This window comes from Aquila chrysaetos, chromosome 13, assembly GCF_900496995.4.
Source record: "Aquila chrysaetos chrysaetos chromosome 13, bAquChr1.4, whole genome shotgun sequence".
Lineage (NCBI taxonomy): Eukaryota > Metazoa > Chordata > Aves > Accipitriformes > Accipitridae > Aquila > Aquila chrysaetos.
This window is the reverse complement of record NC_044016.1, coordinates 7,116,663-7,138,355: the sequence shown is the minus strand read 5'-3', so window position 1 is coordinate 7,138,355 and position 21,693 is coordinate 7,116,663. Positions and strand designations below refer to the sequence as shown.

Sequence of the window (21,693 nt, the reverse complement as noted above, 5' to 3'; positions counted from 1 at the left end):
TTGAAAGTCTTCCAAAGGGCATGAAAGATTAAAATATGGAGTCCAGACGGCAAGGTGTGTAATCATACGCAGATCACGTTCCCAAAGTACTAACAGTCAGGCTTTTTTGTTTTGTTTTTTTAATTTCTCCAAATTTCTCCAATTCACCTTAAAGTATTGTATCATATCATAAACATTTCCTAGTTCTATATGTTTCATTTCACAGAGTTCCATACCAGTATGTTTTCAAGTGTTTGCTCTCCTTCAGTGTTTCTGGAAGCCATCTGATTTTACAATTAGTGTTTATACCCCATGTGGTAATCTTCAATTTAAGGGTTTTTCCACCCATCTTTTGCATACCTGATTTTACAGAAGGCAATCACTAACTTACATCAATTTCTACAGATGGATGATTAACCCCAAATTTGTAATTTAAAAATCATATAAATAAATAAATAAAAATTTCCTTAGATTTTCATATATCCTTGGAAGTGTCTAGCGAGTTTCAGTACAAAAGAAAGTTTAAAAACCTTCTGCATAATTATGGAATTCCACTAGAAAAAAGGATATTAAGAAAGTTAAAGATGTAAATGGAGGACTTAAAGGAGAAGAAAATTCAGTGTTAAGATGCTTCATCTTATCCTCTAAATGACTGTAAAATTTTCTAGCACTGGTAAAACAACACCATTTCCCCTACCGTCATTCTCAGATATAGCTGAACCATTTCAACTGAAGCTTCCCAAATGATTCAGCTTGAGGCAGACACTCAAAAATCAATCTGAATGTTTTAAATTTGGCAAAGGTACAAGCATTTAAGAAGAGGATCTTATACCAGTAAATACTTGGCAATCCGAGCTAGAGGCATCCTTATTTGCCTGAGCTATAACAACTTCCCTGATCAGATGCAAACAGCTGTTTCTGAGAAGCCGCTGCATAACTCTGCAGTGTTGGCTGCACTTCAGTACCAGGTAACACAATTTTTATGCACTGCTGTGACTAAAGCAACAGTGATTTTAATTATCAGAAAAATCTTCCCTATCAGCAAAAATTAGCCTATCACCAGAGGAGCTGGTGGAAGCTCAGTCCTTGGCAATACTGAGAATAAGTCTGGACTGTACAATGGGAGCCGAGTGGTCCCTGGTGTAACTATTTATTTAAATGGAGCTACAAACCCTTTAGTCAGAATTTATTTGGCCTAACAAAGAGGGAAAAATTCCTGAGATTGACATATAGCATTTAAGACACATTTAAGAAATTCCTTCTGTGAAGGCTTCAAGAAGAACATATATCAAAATGAGAAGGCTGTAATCAGCATTGTTTATAGCAGAATAAAAGCTCTAGAATGGTTTACTATAGCTTCCTAACAACCATTTGCTTTTAATCATCACCATATTAAGACACTGCGCAGGATATGTCATTAGGATGAATTTTGAATTGATTATGGAAATAAATAAATGGAATTAATTTGTTATTTGCAGATTTCCTCTGTGAAAAATACTGCTTGGCAAGATTATACCTCGCACATAAAAGGAATGCTGAAAAATGAGCTTGGCATTGGTATGCAAGGTGCAGAATAAAAAATATGCAGGGAAGGAGTTTTGTCCACTAACTGAGAGTAGTGGATTGTAACAAGATTCCTGGAGAGTGGCACTCCTTGCATAAATCACTTGAACAAACACTTTCAAACGAGGGCATCTCAAGTTGATTTACCCTATGTGGATTTAATTTTGAAGTTCACTGCATACCAGCTGAAGCATCCCTAAAACAGAGTTCACAAGGGGAGTTGTCAGCGGTGACCTTTTAGTGTTGCTGCTCTCTCTTCTGCCCCAACAGAAGTGGGGACAGCCCCAAAGCTGAGGAGAACTTGCTCTTGCAAGCATTATGCTCTAGACTTTGGTCTCCTGTGGTTCACTCAATACATGCACAGATGGGACGCCAACATGAAATCACCACGGAAAGTTTTAACATTTAAAGAGAGCAATAAGAAAGTGATTAAAAGGGAGGCTGGATCTAAATCAAAACTCAGAGGAGGCCTCCCAGTTGGCCTTGACCCAGCGTCTGGCGCACACTAATCCCACCATCACAAATCATCATAGTTGACTGAGGATGATAACTTTTGACATGTTATTTAAAATGTAGAACTGTCAGGGCAGCAGTTCTTAGCTCATGCTTTAAATTATCAAGAAAAAAGTGCCTCTCTGAGACTTTATAATACAAGCAATAAACAATGAGCACAAGTTTTCTTGGATATTTTGATCAGACCTGGAATGCTCACTTATGTTAAGTGAGGGTAAGGCACAACTTTTTCTGCTTCATATATTTCAGTTTCTGTATTTTAATGCTCTTATCTTCCTAACTGGAGAACTGTCATTTTTATCAAAACAGTTAGACTGTTTGGATTAAGCCTAACAGGGCCCTTCTAATTTTTTAATGTGTTTTCCATGCTATAAACAACAACGAACAAACCCTCCAAAAATGGCTTACATAGAGCTGATTTGGGATTAATCCTTTATGGTGTGCTAAATTAAAAAAAAAAAAAAAAAAAAAAAAAAATCATCTTGTTAGTCAGCACTGCAAAATTGCAAAGGCATTTTTCAATTTTGGAACTTGAATTGTCAGTTAAAAATAAGGATCGTTTTATTATTTTTGTGCAGTATATCACTTTGTTGATGCTGTTGGCAAATTTTTGCACTTCCAGAATGCTTAGCATTTAGCTTAGTGACATAAGCATCACATATGAATTCCTATAATTGCTTTTAGCTAAATTCTACATATAGCTAGCTTCCTTACAGGCTTGAAATAGAGCAAAAAATGTAGTCCTTTTAGGGGAATGAAATGCAGAGGATGTATTTGGATTCTGGTGACTTCCTAGGATGTTTCATTCAAGATGCAGTATGAAGATGGAGGAAGGTAGTTCACAAGGTTTCGACAGTGTACAGAGCAATCCATTCAGTATCTTTGTTTTAAATGTCTGGGATGCAAAAATAAATGCAGTACAATATCCTCCATTCCAGCACTGCAACTATAGTCACAGATTATTCCTTTTGGCTTGGTACGATCTACCTCTGTTTCACACTGAATGGTTTTTATGTTCCTAATCAATAAATTAGCTCAGTCACTTTAGTTGCAAATCCTTCTTTAACTACTATAAGAGACAACAGATGTTCAAGCGTGCAGCATCATGTAGCACTGAATAATGTTTGCAGCCAGCACAGCCCAAACTAAGAGTTTCTGTGGAGTATTTTTTAGTTTATCATGAAAATCCATCCGTATCTATAGAAACTCTGACCATCTGCACACAAATGTGGATTCCACAACTACCTCAGTATTTTTATTAGAAAAGCTGCAAAGAATTTACATTTTAAGGGCAAAGCAATCATCATTAAGAGCTTCCCTTCTTGCACTTCGCGCGCTGAGGGAGCAAACGTTAGTTAGGGAACACCAAGAGCTAGTGGTGCAGTGAACCACAACAGGTTGCATGCAACAAAAACCAGACAGGCTCTGCGTGGCCTGTGGAAACCTTACATATAGCGGAACCGTGGTTAGAGCCCAGAGTTTAAATCATATAGAGCATGCTGGTTTTGCACAATTGAAAGATAAGCAAACAATAAGACATTTACCTTCCACATCAAGGCACCTAGGTGGGCTATCTGACCAGATAAGGTTATACATGCATTGAAGGAACTCTGCCCCTTCTAGTTTATATCCAGGAAAGCATTGATAATACACCACTGTTCCTACGGGGAAGGAGGACTCGAACTCAGATATGTTAATGTAACTATGAGGAAGAACCAATGGCCTCAGGCAACCTGCAAATTAAGAAGAGGGAGGTATCTTTTATTATAAGGTGCTTATCTCAGTCATCTTCACACATCTCGGTTATAATTCCTAAATTGAGAAGTGCAATATTTTTCATCTTCTCTATTATGAATGGCATGCCTGCATGATCTCCCTCAGATACATATGCCTCATTATCCTGTTTCAAACCCTTTTATTGTTTAGCCCACATGCTTTGCTAGCGTGGGATTCACTCTCAGCAAATCCAGGAAAGGTTTACTGAAAATGACAGTATTTTATTTCACAAACATTCACTGGTTTAGCAGATGGCAATTTCTTTTTGAGGGAGAATCTTTAAGAAATAAAGATTGTCATTTATATAAACCATGAGTTTTATTCCTCCTCTTAAAACTGACAGGCATGTAAACCATCTTTAATACTAAAACTGCTCCTGTGACAAAGTGCACACAACTGTAAAAGATTTGCAGACAGAATTAATGATTTTGAAATTCCAGTTTGAGAAGGTCTAAAGGGACGTGACTTCCTATGAGCAGTCCCATGATAAACACTGAACGAGGTCTCAGATTAGGTTATCAAAAAGTTAAGGTACCTGTTATCACCAGAAACTGTAAATGTAGTCAGAGACTACGTTCTACTTCTGGAATTACTTCTGAGGGATTTGTTCCATGGGTGGTACTGAGTGGTGACAGTTAAATGGTCACCAACCATATTTGGTGCAAGAGCGAGCTGTGAATTTAATAGATGACATGACTTTATAACATGTCATTCACAGTCTGTTTTGAGCTCGTATTTAGATAAGAATTTGTACTAGAGAAAAAAAATAATTCCTCATGGCCTTAGAAATGACCCTCTGGGTAATACGTAATACTGTTGATTTTTTAATTTGCAATAATGTGGAGTAAAGAAGATCAGTAATCAGGGAATGAAAAATAATACTATAAAGTTATGAGACCAATAGGAGCTGTATTATGGCAACCCATAAATATGTCTCTTACCACTACTAGGAATTTGTGAAGGATGTTCATAGGACTCTCATAATTTTAAACCTGAGGGGGAAACTAAAATCAGTCTGAGAACTTCTTGTAAGATACTGGCATCTAAGTGTCTCGGCAGCACTTCAAGTGGTTATTTCCTTGCAATGGTCTTTTGAGGGAGAGGGACGAAAGCAAAAGAAAACAACAGAAAAAGCTTGAAAGCTTTTTACAGCACCCTGTACTACCAGAGCAATGGTTCTGATAGCTGTTTTACTAGCTGGTTGTCTCCCTGCTTAAATAAAGCTTCAAGCATCCATCTACTGGCTACTGCTCGTACCTCTGATCAAGTATGGCCCACACATAACACACTGGTTCCTGCAAACTGAGCAGCCCACTGAACAGGACGATATAGGCAGCCTCCAGTGGGACAGAAAGAGCACAGACCACCTGAGCAAGACCAAGCTTACTCTTCCCTGAACTGTATCAGGGAAAATTTTGTTCTGCTGGCTCAGAATTTTAATGCTCATTGGGTTCCTTGTAATGCAGGACAGAGATTTACTTGAATTTGTATGAGAGCCAAGTGTTTGTGAAAATCCCTAGGTCTCCAAACACCTCAAGCTGCTTGAAAACTTCATTTTGACATTTTTTTGCTAAGTAATTCACATCATTCCAGATCAGTAATTATCATTATTATCTTGTGGCAAAAATAGTTTGAGATCCTTGTATGCTCTACAATCCTTTCCCACTGCTCTGGCAGAAAAAAAGGCATCTTGGTGTCATGAGACTCCCCTGCTTGTTGCAATCAAAGGGCCATAGAAATGTAATTGACAGCCTACCTAGTGCAAGTAGACAAGTGCCTTTAATATTATTAGTGCTTGACATAGCAAAAAGAAAATGCTGGAGACAATTTTGGAACAGGTTTACAGAATTTGGCAAAATATGGCAGACAGTTGAATCTGAATTGCCTATTCTTTACCTGTCTGGTAGTTAACAGCACTTGGCTCTTGTGCAGTTCATTTCTTAACTTTTATTGGCACTACTTTTATTTTGAAAAGCAGTGAATATCAAATATTAAGTAACAGCAATTGAGTGTTTCATAGTATAAATACAGCAACAGAAGAAAGTAACAAACCAAGGGGTACTTAGGGTACTTTTGCTTACCCAGTTAATACTGGCTGTCACAAAATTTCCACCTGGATCTTTGGCAAATACAGCACCTGCAAATTAATCTTTTGAGTATTCATCTCACCTAACTGCAAGAGTCTTAATCTACCTTAATTAGATGTGAGGTGCATCCACTCTCAAAGATGTATACTTCATACTGCCACACATGATGTCATTGCTGATAAGATACCCAAAACTAGTGTCCACTTTTTTATGGGTTTGTGAAAACTCCCCTTTTCTGTTAGCCCTATTCAGATACAACGTGTGTGTCTAAAACACTGAGCTAGCCCTGTAACGTGCCTAAATTTCTATACGTCTGTGCCATAGTCTGAGGCAAGACCTTGGGGGACAGTTTGATGTGCCCCAAACCAAGGGTCCTAACGGTGGAGACCCATACAAACTAAGCTCCTGTAACTTCTGACTCTGCCGCCCATCAATCTCATCACTTTAGAACAGAAACGCCAAGCCCTGGCTTTCGTGTCTCACCTTGTCACCGTCGCTCCCGAGAAGTGTCCCAGCTCCCCTGCCTGCCTGCCCCGACTCTGCAAATTGATGCGACGGTGCAATTAAGTGCCTACAGAGAACTGCCAGCTTTAGGAGATGACAGATGGGTTTGAGGAATCTTAATACTAACCCAGTCTTCTCCTTAGCGCAGACAATTAAAATCTCTCGATGCTGTTCAGCTGGTCAAACTTGTTACCAAGACGTGAACTGGTTAAAACCAAGTCAATGGTACTACTAACCTATGCGTGTTAGAAATGTAAAGGTAATAGCAGCCCAGGCTTATTGAATTTCCATTCACTAAAGCTGGCTTACCCCCAGCCATTTCTTGCAGTCTAAGCGAAGCTGGGAGCCTGTACTACTAATATGACTAGTTCTATGGCTAAAGGCTTTTCTGGCCAAAATCATTCCTGTGCACATCCTGAATTTTCAGCCAATTCCTATGGGTTTAATGGACTGTGAACCCGACCAACAACTCTGCTGAAAACTCTGATAGAACAACGGATGTCAGCTTCTCTCCTCTACCCCTGCCTGCTGTACAAGGCAAAGAAAGGTAAACTGCAGTTAGAAGCTTAAATCTTTCCAGAAATTAATTGGTGCAAAAATGTCAGTTGCCCATCAGATCTTTTGCTGAACTTCTGATTGATTTAACCCTGATTTTTTTTAAAATGCAACATATCTTGTGTCAGATTTTAGACTAGCAAACGAAAAGCACTATTTAAAGTAGTATTTTAAGTACGGCTGTGTTCAGAAAGTGGCATCTTCTTTCCCACAGTGAGCAACAGGGAAGAGAAATCAAAAAAAATCTTAGCAACAGCACTACTCAAATACTGTACAGTGGAGCTTGTCAGATCACTGACACCCTTACAACTGTAGAAAAAAATATTGGCAAACTATCACAAGGTGCATGAGCTATAAAACAGGATGTGCTGGTGTACTAAACCTTGACAAATGGGCAGATTATCCCATGTTCCATCGTCTTGACATATTGAAACCATGTTGTCTAAGTCAGGGTAACGGATCTGGAATCCTTCATGACAGCTGATTATTAACTTATCGCCAGTCCTGTATGTCTTGTTATGAATCTCTGCATCTTCAACATGCGGAACAAGGCAATCTGTGACTTCATGAAAAAAAAAAAATAGTAACTTAATTAAAAAAACATGGCTAGCTATTCAATAATCAAGCTCTTAAGCAAAAGTTATCAGTTAATGTAAGTGCTCTGCTTAAACTGTTTGGAAAATACATGCATTTCAGTAAATATGTCCTTTCCCTAGTTAACCATTGGTTACAAAGTCTATAGCACTGTAGTAGAAGCTGATGTGCTACAATAATGGATCATTCCCCCAGACCTTTTTAAACAAACAAAATTAAGAGCATTCAGGAAGACTGTTTTTAATTTTGTCCTTCCATTCATCATGTGTGCTAATTACACCGCACAGTCTGACTATGCCCAAGTCCCATGTGAAGGCAGACTCTTTGACAGCACTAAGGACAGGACGAAAGAAAAGAGAAAATACAGATATGGCATGAGGAACACAGAAAAACTGCAGTTTTAGCAGAGAGACAGATGAAAATCAGGTACATTTACAAGGGTTTATCCAGTTCCAGTTCCATTCCACAGAGTTCGTTATGAGAATGTCTTCACTTTAATCTCATTGATTCTGTTTTAAACCAGATAATTTTATGTGCCTGAATTCATATGCCTTCAGAAGGTGTGATTTTTAAGCCCTGAGCAGCATCTCAAGTGCTTGTAGAAGATCTCAACAAGGGAAATGACTGCAAACCTTTGGTGATATACAGACATGGGCTCTATTACCTGTCTGTGATATATGTATTGGACAGTCTTACATCTCACTGTATATACCAGTGCCAAAGACACCAAAATATAAAATAAATCCCAGAAGACTAAAAAATGAAAGATGTTGTGGAAAGTGGAAGGAAAGGGTGAGGCAGGGTAAAAATCCCTCTGCTAATACTGAATAATTAAGAGACAAGCCAAGAAGATACGAAAGAATAGTCCAGGTGACTCAAAGTTCATCCTCCTCATAAATGTAAAGTGAGATTAAACAGAAGAGAGGACAATCTTAAATATTGGGAAAATACAATCAAAATTATCTGTTCATCTGCCAGCAGTCAACCCATGACAGAGATGGTGATAAAAGTTTCCAGGCATCAAAACCCACAAAGCATTTCAAATAAAAGCAAGACAGTAAAAATATTATAAGCCTGTTTTATGCTGGGGGGGGGTTTTCCAACATTTCTACCACAAGAGACAATTATCTTCATTTAGGAATGCAGTATTTATAAAAAAAAAATTGAAGTTTCAGAAGTCCCTTGATACTTGCATGAAAGAGAAAACTTCTGCCGTTTTCACGGGTAATTCTTGCTAAAGAGAAGAGGCAACTCTAAATTTGTATTTAGCAATTAATTGTGAGCGTGTACAAAGTAAAGCGATAGCAACAGCTTGCTTGTTTGCTTAGAAGTGCAACTAGAAGCAAGATAAACTGTCATTTAGCATAGCACACGCAAACTACTATAAGCAAACGTACTTCATAATGTATTTATTTACTTAAGCAAACTAGGGGATCTATTGTTCTGAGACTCCATCACTAAATTTTACTAGTATGAAGTGGAATAGAGTTGCTTCCCCAGTTAAAATACATTTCCCTTTGTATCTTCCCATTATGGGGATGCTTTTTAAAATACATTGTACTTAGCTAACTTTTAGTATGGGGCCTGGACATACTATTAGTTAAAAATTCTCCCATTTCTCTTGTTACTTTTAGCTCCTTGGCTGCTGCTGCAGGTACCTCCTGCTGCCTGTAACAGGAAGGGCTGGCAGTCTGCCAGGCGGTCTGAGAACCTGCAGCAAGATGTTTTATTAGAATTTATCCATTAATAAATGCCCAAGTCTGGGAGGATGCATACCCTAACAGAAGGTTATAAAATGCACTGTGATGAAGGTGCAGACATCACCTTCAAAGACTGAACAATTTTCTCTCTCTCTCTCTAGCAAGTTAATCAGCAGAGGAGACATGCCCCGTAAGAAATGCCTGACACTAAGCCTTGAACGCTGTCACGAAGAGGCTGCCCTGGGCACCCCCGAGGATGGGATGAGATAGATGAGGATCCTGCCCCGTGGCCACGCAGGAGGAGGTTGGAGATGGATGCCAGAAGATAACATCAATGAACAGCTCACTCTCTTGGCATAACAGCTTTCTGTTGCTATACAAATAAAAAAGGTGTGTATACATACAGGACAGTAAAATATGAGATTTCACTTTCAAACCGGGGGAAATCGATTCTGTAACAATGGCCTATTACAGCAACTTCATCCTCATTATTCCAAGTAACAGCTATAGATCGAATCATTTGAATCGGCTAGATGTTGGCAGAGAACAGTGATAAGTTGCTCGCCGTACCATCCTTCGCCTGCGATATCCTGGCTGACTTTGATAACAGGCCTATTACAAGTCCTGGCTAAACTCGAGACCAACGGACCACAGTATTACAGCTCTTTTTCCTGATGCCTTGCGAGCAAATGCTTTCCCACTGGCTGAATTTGTATTTTTTAGCACTTAGGCATAAATTGCAGTAGCCACCTCTCCGCAAACAACTGGATTAGCTGGCACAAATTCTGCTTGGAAAAGCTGAGAATAAGTGACTGGATTTTAAAATGTCCTGTCCTAGAAAATAAACTGCTTTATTCTAAGTACTTTTCAGCATATCCATGGAAGCTGCTAAACCATTTAAGGGAATACACGGTCTTTAACCAGCATCGAACAGCAATGGCTATGACTTACACTCCTTTCTGGCAGTTTTACATGATCTGCTCATATCTACTGTGTGAATATTAAAATGGGTCAGCCAAAAGAACGTCCTAGTTAGGAACACATTTCTTATCTTGCAGAGGCACAAAGAGGTGGGGTGCAGCTGGCAGGTCCGACAGCCTGCCAGGTGCAAGGGCTCATCTTGACCTAACTTTCATGAAGATGCAGCTTTGTACATTAGGAGTTCTTGGCTTTAGCAAACCAACTGTGTCCCCGATCCCAAGATTGGTCTGAAGAGTAAAATTTGTTAAACGCTATAGTTATAGTGCCTTAGTTTATGTGCAAACCATGCATCATCTATATCAGAACTGTTTCTTCCAGCCCATGGGGAAGGAGGACCACCTTCCCTCCTCGCGAGAACACCTGGACCATAAAGGCAACTCTGAAGGAAGGGATGACCTGGACACTATGGAGATAGCCACACCATCCATGGGTACCAGCTGGCTTGGCATGGCTTGTGTCTATGCAGGTGAACTCTTACCCTCTAAAAATTGTCCCTGGTCCATGCTAATCCAGAACTGCTTGTAGGAATTGCTTGAGGAGTACTACTTGACCATGTCAGGGACCTATCTAACACTGCAACAACATGTGCAGTTGCAGAGCAGTGCCCTGGCCCATGCTCTGGCACTGTTTTGTTTACTAGTCTATAAGTAAACTCAAATGCAGAGGTCCAGTGCTCCTATGTACCTCACTGTGGAGCGGTCTCTGAATTAGCCTTGACCACATCTAGCCACAACATTGACAGGCTGGAACGGAGAGGAACAGGGAGGAAGGATGAAAGGAACATCATGAAGAATGGGTTGAATGCAGGGACAGCTCATCTGGACCCTGTCCTCTTAAAAGCAAACATTTAAGGTCAATATTGGTCTCGTTTTTTTCACTAGTGTTAAATCCATAGTACTGTGTTAGTAGGATAGTTCTGTGGATGGCAAACACTATTTCAGTGCATATTAAATAAACACTTTCTCTTTATTGTCTTTGCTTGTATTACAACAGTGCACAGAGACTTCACCTAAGATCTGTGGCCATTGTGCTAAGCACCGGTTACAAACATCACATACTGCTGGCACCCAGGCTTAAGAATCAGGAAACACTGGGCAAGACAGGTAAGAGATGGAGAAATAAAAATATTTCAGTCATCTCACAGAGCCAGGGGAAAAAGGCAAAGAGAAACGAGTGCTAAATGTCATTCAGGAAAACTGCTGCCAAACTATGTACCAGTCCACTACTTTCACTGCAGGTCTATCATCCCTGTCAGTGGGAGGATGAGGCACTGAGGACATCTCGAAGGCATGTGCCTGCAGAAGCAGTGGGAGAGAAGGGCACAGCTCTTCACTTGGTTGCCATCTCCATGTAGACTGTAAATTTAGATTCAATCTCATAGGAAAGAGGTAGCATTTGTTCCAAGCAGAGCAACAGTCTCAGCAACCACATTATCACAGTGGGAGAAGATTAGATTAAAGTGTGAACAACATGACATATTGCTCTTAAACAGTAAATACAAAATTCCTACCTTAGAGCTTTGGTATTTATGTGCATAACCGCATGAGAATTGATGGAAGTTACAGTCACAACATGCTGCAGATCAACACGAGAACGTAACTCTAAGCACACAGGTTTTTGACAGGGCATTTATTGAGCACCTAGTCATGCAACTTCATTCTCATACTGACACTTAAAATCTCCTGCCTCTTAACAAGAAATGACAGACCTATAAAATCAAATGGATTGGATGAAGAGCTCGAGGCAAATGTATTAGTTTTAAAATCAATTACATTCTGAAACAGGTCGCTTTACTTCCTTTGGTAAATAGCATTCATTTGTGATTAGAGATTGTTCTAGTAAACACATAATGACAATTAAACGTACATAACATATAGACATAAAATTATATGTGACCATCCTTAATTGAAGCCCAACTCCTGAGATTAACTTAAAATGAACTCCAAAGTATTGAGTGTTTTTACTGTTCAAGCTCAGCTGGCAATATTTGACATTTAGATATACTGGGATGAGAGGCGTGTATAGCATACCATAGCGCACACGGCAGTCAGCCCCTGCCTTAAATGGGTAAATGCAATATAAAGTTTATTTTGCCTTGTGATAGCTAATGATGAATGGTAAAACATTAACTTCTTACTCTTCCAGTAGTTGCTACAAATTTCAAATTTCTTTTTATATATCATTACAGAATTTCTGCAATGAGGACTTTTATGTATGTCATTAGACAGCTGAGAATTACAAACCCGGTTATAATTCCTCCTTAACTGTTGTCCAGGTGTGCCACATTCCTACAATGCCCATCTCCCTATCACGCCCCTCTCATGATTCTGCTCCCAGTACACAAAAGGATCACTCTAAAAAGCACTTAAGCAAATGCTTAGGTCTTATGGATTGCTGCTGAACCTTTGCTTAGAATTTCTTCTGCATCAATGGTTCTACTGTGCATTGGAAAGGAGAATTAATTCTGTCATCTAATTTTTGTTTTCCTATTGCTAAACCCTAGGATTGTTTTAATAATACCTGGGGTATTATTATACCGTTAATCAGGTAAGTACTTAAGCACTTGCTTTACTAAATCCTAAATTGGGGTCCTACTCTTCAGTCCAAACTTTAACAAGAGTAATCACATAATTACAGTTATGCTCAAGATTAAGTGCTTTGCCTGATCAGAGCACTGGCTAGCAATCCTTTTTAAGTGTTCTGTGCTGTAAAGTAATGATTATCTGTTAAGCAACTGTTGTCACATCATCCATCACGTTCTCATCTTCCAATTTCTTTCCTTTTTGAAAACACCTGGCTCGCGTGTTGATCACACTGACATCAGTGGCAGTTTTGCTGTTGATGACATTGTGATCAGAAACTTCCTCCACAGATTTCCACTGGACTGGGGGGGCCTGGGAAGAGGTTTGAATATTCAACAAAACACGTTAATACTTATTTTAACAACTGCAGGGGATGATACAGGTACTATTTCAAAGATGAACATCAAAATTCCTAGAAGCTACCTGTAGTGGTTAAGAAAACAGATTTTCCAAGCATTATAGCTTTTTCTGGTAGTTCAAATATCCAGTTTAGACATATGCTGCTGTCACTCTACATGTATTTTTTCTTAAATAACCACGAGATAAGAGACAAAGACATTTCCAAAAGCTGGCTGTAACAGGAGAGGGCATGATTTTCACACATACGTTATTTTTAAAGGCATCAAGTTGTTTCTTTGAAGCTGACCCAGGGCACCCTTCTGACCAGGTGGTATTGGCCCCCACTGCCTTTACATTCTACACATCAGCTGTCGTCACAGTGCATACCATGAGACAGCTCATGACTGTGCCCCTCACGGCTCTATAGCCTGTGGCCTCACACATGTCCAGGAGTCCGTATTTTACCAAGACCTCTCCTGCCAACAGGGCAGCTACCTGAAAGACCGTGGACTACTTACCAACTGCCTCTGGCTACTCTGCAGTATCTAATGCACGACTTCCACATAGACCACTGTTTAGGGTTGTTCCCTTCACGTGTATCTCCCGAGCGTGGTCCTCCCAGGCCCTGCTTGCTCCTCTTGTGGCATATGCCTTCACGCACCCCTGTCCCGGCATAGGATTCTCATACCCACCCACCCATCAGCCTGAACAAGGACTTGCAGGTCTTACACACGCTGAGGGATGCATGATCCTATGTAGTAAGTGCGTTTATGAGCCATGTAAGTCTTCGACTACTTTTGATGAAGTCCATATATTTATCTGATTTTAAATGATGGAAGGCATCCTGAAATAGAAGTTATCTTGCTCCACCTTGAAGACAACGAGGCTAATGACTTCAGTGGAGAAGTCACAACACTAACATGTACACAGTTGATTTAACTAACACTTTTCATGTCTGCTGGTTTTAATAGCTCTGTTGACCAAAAATAATTCATCAAAAAGAACAAGTTATATCTTTAATATATTTGGTGAAATAAATCATTTGTGTTGCTTGGATGTATTTTGGCCAAAATTTACACTTATGGTATTCAAATTAATCCTGCCTCTATCTAACTCCTAGAAGAAGAAAGTAATGTAATGTCTTAATTATTTAAAATCAAATACAATTTCAAAAATGCAATACAATAAATTGGTTTATGCCATAATAGTCTGAATTATCTCACAGTAAACTTCTACTGTGACTTTAAACTTCTGCAATACATGTGTATTTGATTTTCCTACTTCAGTCATGCACACATCATAAAATATAATTGTTTAAAACTCCTGATTAGCAGGAGGAGTAGCATTGGAAATCCATTATATATTCCTAGTAAAATATTGCAGAAAGGAGTATTAAGTGGGCAGCTTTAATAAATAGTTATAAAAAGTTTACTTATACTGGAGGTTGTTTTTTCTCTCTGCATCAATTTGTAACTAGTTAAAAGGAGAAATGTATTCTCTTTTTTTCTTCAGATTTCTTTACATTCCTTTCAACACATGCGCACGTGCACACACACACAACCTCTCATGGTATAAATTTAACTGACAAATGGGGATTATGGATGGGATGGATGGGAAACTAAAGGATGTATCAAATAAGACACAGTGAAATGGACTCCAGTCTTTTGTGTTTTGTGCTGAGACACACAGACATGGTACATGGACAAGTGAGAAGAACTGACACTGGTGAACTGTGTTAAGAAAACTGACTTACCTTCTTGTAGGCACACAGGTTTATCACTTGGTTTCCAGCTCAGGGAGCCATTAAAGTGTCTCACACAAAGTTTTTTTGAAGTACCATTAAGCCTGTATCCTTCTTGGCAATGAAACCGGACTACCACACTTTCAAAGAAAACACCTGCACTGGGTGTCTTGTATCCATGTTCAGGAGCTCCAGGATCAGCACAAGCATGTAGGTCATCAAACCCTATGTCAGACAAAGATACAATCAAACTTTGTTCATTTACTCCTCGTGCAGCCATAACTGTGCTTTGTCTAGGTTTTTCCATTTGACATTTAATTTTCTGGGGGGCCTCACATCATCCTTTAATGACCACTAGCAACCCAACTTGGGTACCATGTACCCCAGACTAGGGAGAGGACCAACCTCTGCTACAGCAGAAATACTCAGGTGACAGAAATACTCCCATCTTGTCATGCAGGTACTAAGGAAGCAAAGTCAACCACACTGCTCAGTAGCTGACCTGGATAAAAATAAAGCACTTGAACCAACCTACCAGTGGGGATTGCACAGTAATGTATCTGTAATTACTCTTGCGGGCAATGGGATTTTGGAGGTCTGGTACAGTCACTGGAAAGAATAATGTGTCAGAAGCAGAGAGGAAGAGGAAATAAAGGAGAGGGCTTGAAACCTAACTTAAGACATAGTAACTAACACAGAAGATGAGCTGTTAGGTACAGGGAGATTTTGAGTGGGGAGTGAGCACTACCACAGGGAAAAGGGACACCGTGATGTTGGGTGTATGTGATCCCCCCATCATGTTGTCTTGGTGGCCCTACCAAATTCTTAAAACGCTGTTATGGGAGCACTGTATTACTGCATTGACGCCAGAAGGGAGTTTGTAAAGCCCTTTACTTCCACAAAATTAACTGTAAAATAACAAAACCCCAACAGTTGCAATCATAAAATGTGACCGTTTATCACTTTATCAAACTCATTTCAATGTCATTTGCATAAACTGAAGCATTTTTCACTGCAAAGCAACAAAGGTTTAGTGCAGCACTGAACAAGTACTGCATACCGAAAGAGCAAATAGCTTTGCAACAGGAACAGCAGGGGGGCAATTGATGCCGGTGGGAGGGATGCCTGGAAAATTCGAAAATCATCGCATTGTAGCTTTAATGTTTTGATTTTAAGAGAACAGTATCAGAGAGCCTCAGCTACTTCCTGCATGATAAGGATGAAGTGCCTCCGTGGTACAGTCAGAAAGAAGGAAGATATTACTGTAGAAGACTTTTAAAAATAAATCTGTTTCCTGAAGCCAAATCATTCCCTCCACCAAAGGACTCGGTGTGATGCTGTGGCAGCCAAATGGAGAGCACTGAAGGTGATAAAGGGCTCTTGCATTTGAACACTGCATTTCTCCCTTCAGTCCCCTGGCTGAAGGCTGCCAGTGGAGAACAGAAGAAGCACATGCCGAGCCAGTGTGTTGTATATCCAATTACCTGCCCCCGCTAGCAGAGGAAGGGCGAACTGTGGGGTCACCAGAAAGGATTGCATTTTCCTGACTCCATACATGGCTGATTTTATGAGTCTGGGTCACTGTGCTGAACTCCCCAACCAGGCTACAATTTCCAGGAGGTGACCTGATGGCCAAAACCCAGCCCGAATACCTACGCCTACGTGCCACGCATGCTGGAGAGAGCCATCACCTAAACCCAGCCTCTGCCCCTCTGCAGTGCTCTGATAGCCGGGGCTCTTCACCTGAAGAGATTTTACTAGCGTCCCCTCTCTTTGCTGAAGCAGCAAAAGAGCAGCAGAGCATCTGCTCTTACGCGGTTTTACTTCTCCATCCAGTGAAGTTTATCATGGGAACCGAAGGGTCAGTGCAGTAGCCAAGTCAAACAAATCTCTGAACTTCACACCCGCTCATCTGCTGCATGGCTCAAGAACTTCAGTGCAAATTGCCCAAGACTCTCTATCATTCGTCAACATGACGAACAAGGAGGAATACAGTCATTATGTTCATGGGATTACACACTGTAGGCAATACTTAATAATAAAGAAGGGCTGTCCATTTCCACTGGAGATTAAAAAGAAGCTTCTTATGCTTCAGGCAGCAAACCCACATCCTTCAATAAAAAGTCAGTGATGATCTTAATTATTTTCCATTAAACAAAGGGATAACATGACATTTAGCTCAATTTTGTTACTTCAGTAATCTCAGCATTTGCAGTCAGTCAGGCAAGGAATATTATAACGCACCTTGAAATATGTGTCCTTTCTTACTAGCTGCGTCAGGGACAAGTACACAACTGCCTAGCACTATGCCTCTGCAACAACAGAAAAAAGAAAGGTGCTGAGGTCACATACAATTTGCCTGGTAAAAAAATGAGCCAGGCTCATTTCTCAGTTTCCATTAAGTCAAGTATGCAAAGTTAGAGATTTTGGGACCGTCAGCACAAAACCCAACACAGAGGGCAAGCATGTTTTTTCCCCTGGTGCAGCCTAATTCTGTGACCCTACTGCCACTTTTCTGGTGACCTTTCACAAGCAAAGATTTTCATTCCTCCTAGGGATCATTTTGCAGTAAGTTGGTCTCTGAGGTTCTTTTTCTTGAGCGCAGTTTGTGAGCAGAGAAATCTATCCCCAAGAGGAATTCCCAAGACAGAGCTGGAACATGAATGGAAAAATTGAATTCTGTACCCTCTAGTTTCTACAAAGCCAGCAGCCAGCTGTTATTCAGCTACTGAGTAAGAGATGACATATGGAATCAGCACAGGATCACTGCTTCCATGCAGCACTTCCACTGCTTGTTCCTGAGGCAAGGAAGAAGGAAAAAGCCTCAGGGAGCAGCCAGTTAGGTGGATTACACATGCAATATGGTAACTTCTCATGGTAAGATCAAAAAGGCAAAGCAAACAAAACCCCAGCCCCATCTTTTCTCCATAGATATCAACAGTAGACTTGGCCTACTAAAATCAGTGGAAGTCACTTGTATGGCAAGCTTCTTTTTGAAGATGTATATGATCCAGGCACAAAGCAGTGAAGGCAGTGCTGTGCCACCTCCTCCTGAGCTTTGGCTGAGAAGGAGGCAAGGACGTGTGTGAGGGAGGTATAGCGAGGCTGGCCGCTGTGCTGAGGATCTCCCAGTGCACAGAGGGCACCTCAGGTGTTTTGAAGGGGCCATTACAATCTAAAGAAGCCAGGAACTGCTCTGATTTTCACCAGGGTTGCTCCCCTCTTGCACAAGAGGTGTGCTGAGTATTTCAACATCCTATATAGCTGAGAGCCAAGCCCATCAATCTTTTCCAATTTAAGTATGAAACTTCTGGTACAATATTCAAGAACAACAATGCTGAAACATCCCTGAGAACTGCCATCTTCCAGTTGTCCTGAATGATATCAGACTTGGACCCTTTACATAATAAACTTTTTCATATAATCTCATCTAGTTAAGCTCCAGCCCATCAAAAATGAGTAAATGCATGTATTCATAGCAGCTTGGTAAATTAAGCCTTTTTTTCTCAGGATCTTTAGTTTCTTTCCTTTTTTGAAGCTATGCATTTAAGAGCAGCTACTCAAAGTTGTGATACAGTATTTTTGTAATGGCAGGAGTAATCTCACATTATAGACGGGACATCTTTTGCTTTGGTCTCTTCAGAACCTGATGAAACCAGCCAAAACAGTTTTCAGCCAGGGTCACAAGATAAGTCTTTGGAAAGAACCATAAAAGTTACATAAATAGGAAAACCAATCTTTTGGTTATAATAGATAGGCTTTATCCTGCAGGAAAGCATATATCAAATAAGATAAAAAATAACTTAGAACTAGAATGGATTCATTTTCTTTATAAATCTTTCAATGAGTCTTTGGGGAAAAGAATGAAATTTTACTCTGACTACTGGACTTTTTCTCATGGTTACAAAGAGGGAAGGGGGAATCTTCAGCACCTACTAGTAAAAACTATACAACACACTTTTCAAATAAAGCGGTAAATTTTCATGTTACCTATGTAGTAAAAATTTAGTAAGGTCAGCAGCCATCATCATAATCAGCACTGCATCACTAGCAACAACTTTATGGGATGCTATTGTATCACTTTAAATCCCTACAGTAAAGACCACACAATTACTGCTGGAACTGACTATTTCAGTAATCAAAATACCTTAATATTTAGTCTAAGTTGCAGACTTTTTGTATCATGGCACCTTTAAGGGACATTGTGTAAAATATAATGAACAATAATACCTTCTGATAAGGTTAATGAGTAACATAAGGTCATAATCACCAGTAAAACATGCAGTTGATACAAAATATAGTTTGGTTGTGGTATTTACCATATTCCTGCTGTTGGACCAACAGAAGGTCATCAGAAAATGGCAATGCTCTTAACCTGGATAAAACACAAGCAGTTTATATGGGTTCCTATTTTACCTAAATTACTTGGTATTGTCAGTCAGATAAAAATGATGTCAAATTAATCAGAAGACTGAAAAATAAGCAATGACCTCCTTGGGGTGTAAAATGAACTATTATAGTTCATTTGAACAGACTGTATTTCTAGAATTCTGCATTATATGTTCTCAAACATATAATGATACATCTCGTCCCTGATGAAAAGCTTGAAATGTCAGAAGCCAGGGGAAAATTACATATTTGTGATGACAAGAAACCATGACAGCCACAACTGAACTTCAGACATGCCTGAAAAAAGGCAGGAAGAAGAATCCCTCATCTGTTCCCGTCATTCTCTATTTCTCCAAACCTTTTTCTCAGTTTCCTCTTTTGTTTCGCTCTTCCCTCACCTCCATATCTTACAGCTCCTTGTAATTCATGGTGCTGGCAAGGTGATTTCTAATCTAGTTTTGATGGACTTCTTTGCCTCTAAAACTGCTATATAGCATTTCACTGACACGCTGCTGATGCATGTTAGCTCAGAAATGGCTGCACTCATTCTTGAACAGAGACATCACTCTCATTTCAGTTTGTTACATACACACAGTGAAGAAAAAGTGACATATAATGTGTAATAATATTAAAGATATAGAGTATTTTCAGTATTTGTCTTCAATATGATGGAGAATTGGCTTCTCATACAGCAACACCTGCATTTGGGTTCACTAAATCAGCAAGTCCTTTCTATCTCGCTTGGTGGTAGAGGGAGGCAGAGGCTTTGCAGCCTGTGGCAGGAGCAGACTGCCTGCATGCACATTTTATAAGGAGTATGTAAACACTGCAGGAGCAGGTTATCTCAGGCCAGCTCTCAGTAAAAAGCCATATTAGGACTAAAGCAGAAGGGCCACAAGTGCAAACATGCCAAGGGCTTGCTTGTCTTGTACAAAGGAAAAGTCATTTTCATCCCTGTAAGAGTTTCTGCCCCGTTTCTGTGAAAGCCACGCAGGCACAGCATTTTGTTCCTTTGGCTGTTTATGCTTCCTCACTGTTGATGACATTAATTGAACTATCCACATACCCTTCTAACAAGAAAAGGAAGGATGTGCTTCGATTAGCATCTAGCCTTGGAAATGAAATGAAATCAAAAACCTGTGATTTCATTAGTGAAATGCCTGCTAAAATCTAAACTCTCTTTAATCCCTTAAGGGTCACTAATGCTTAAGCTTCCCTGAGACTTCAGCAGCTTTGTAAAGCCCTGCCCTGTTTAAGATGTGAATCACAACCTCCCTCACTATCCTTGCAGAACATACTCCCAACTCCCAGCACTGCTGGATATCCCTCCTCACTTGGCTGAGCCTTATCCAGGGCAGCCTAACAAGCCACTGGAAGAAAGGGAGAAGTTCAAATTACTTTGTAGGAGAAACAGAACAGCAAATAAGACCTCCAGGGGGTGGGTACTTTGCTTAAGCCACAAGCTGATCTATAAAATCAAGAACACCATTAAGCATCATTCTCCTTCATATAACCCAAGAGTGTCATAGCAGAAAAATAAGAAAATCAGTGTGTAATGTGGTTAACGAGCACCAAAATCACCCATCTGCAATAAAAAAAGAACATGCAAGCCCTGCACAAAGGGCAACAGGCTCCAAGAGAGGCAACTGATCATTCAAAAGGCTGAAAGGTTGCCTCATTTCCAATTCCCCATTTTTCTTATCTTCCCATTTCGTGCCCTCTTCTCCCTCAACCCTGGCCTCCCACCTCTGTTCTCCATCCTCCTTCACCCCAACCCACCCCAAGCCAACTCACCACCTGCCCTTACATCCTCCTATTGAGACCTCCATGCTCCCAAATCTTGCCCACCACGCTCACCACCTCTCTTTCTCCTCTTCTCAGTGTGCGCTCGCAAAGGAGCAGTCACTCAGAGATGCTCCTAAGAGCGATGGCCAGCTCAACCTTAAAATCCCTACTCAGGCGTGACAAGTCCCTGGGCATTTCCGTGCTAAATCAAAGTGACATCTCCCTGGAGAGCCTCAGGATTGCTGCTCCCTCCAGAGCAGGCACAGGGGAGGGAACGTGAGGAGCGTAAGCAGGACAAAGTGCCCATGGTGGGCAAAAGGGGTCTTCCAGGAGCCACGCTGGAGCTGCTTCTGCCTGGGAACCTCACCAGGGAGAAAGGGGGAAAAGCTGCAACATCAAGGCCCTGCATAGATGATTGCAGATGTAATAACAGCATCTTTATTTCAGGGGTCATGCCTCCAATTAGTTACTCCAATTACCGTTCAACACTCAGGGATGATATAGCACACCCCAGCTGGTGCTTGACCAGTGTCATACACCAGGGAACAAGCTGAATTTTCTAGCCATGGAGGTGATCACCATTTTTAATTTTGAATGTGAACCTC

At 40.4% G+C, this 21,693-nt stretch overlaps 1 protein-coding gene across 5 annotated transcripts in view; it reads right to left on the bottom strand.

Moving 5' to 3' along the window:
- SUSD4 (sushi domain containing 4) overlaps window positions 1-21,693 on the bottom strand; it is a 74,108-nt gene that overhangs the window by 16,264 nt on the left and 36,151 nt on the right. For 3 of the 5 annotated variants that reach the window (XM_030035031.1, XM_030035032.1, XM_030035033.1), the window contains exons 3-5: window positions 14,927-15,139; window positions 7,360-7,539; window positions 3,600-3,788 (exon numbers count right to left, since the gene is read on the bottom strand). In XM_030035031.1, coding sequence (XP_029890891.1) covers window positions 3,600-3,788; window positions 7,360-7,539; window positions 14,927-15,139 — 582 coding nt within the window. Of the gene's footprint in view, window positions 1-3,599; window positions 3,789-7,359; window positions 7,540-14,926; window positions 15,140-19,233; window positions 19,290-21,110; window positions 21,142-21,693 lie in introns of those variants that run through there. The other 2 variants (XM_030035035.1, XM_030035036.1) reach the window with 2 other exon arrangements.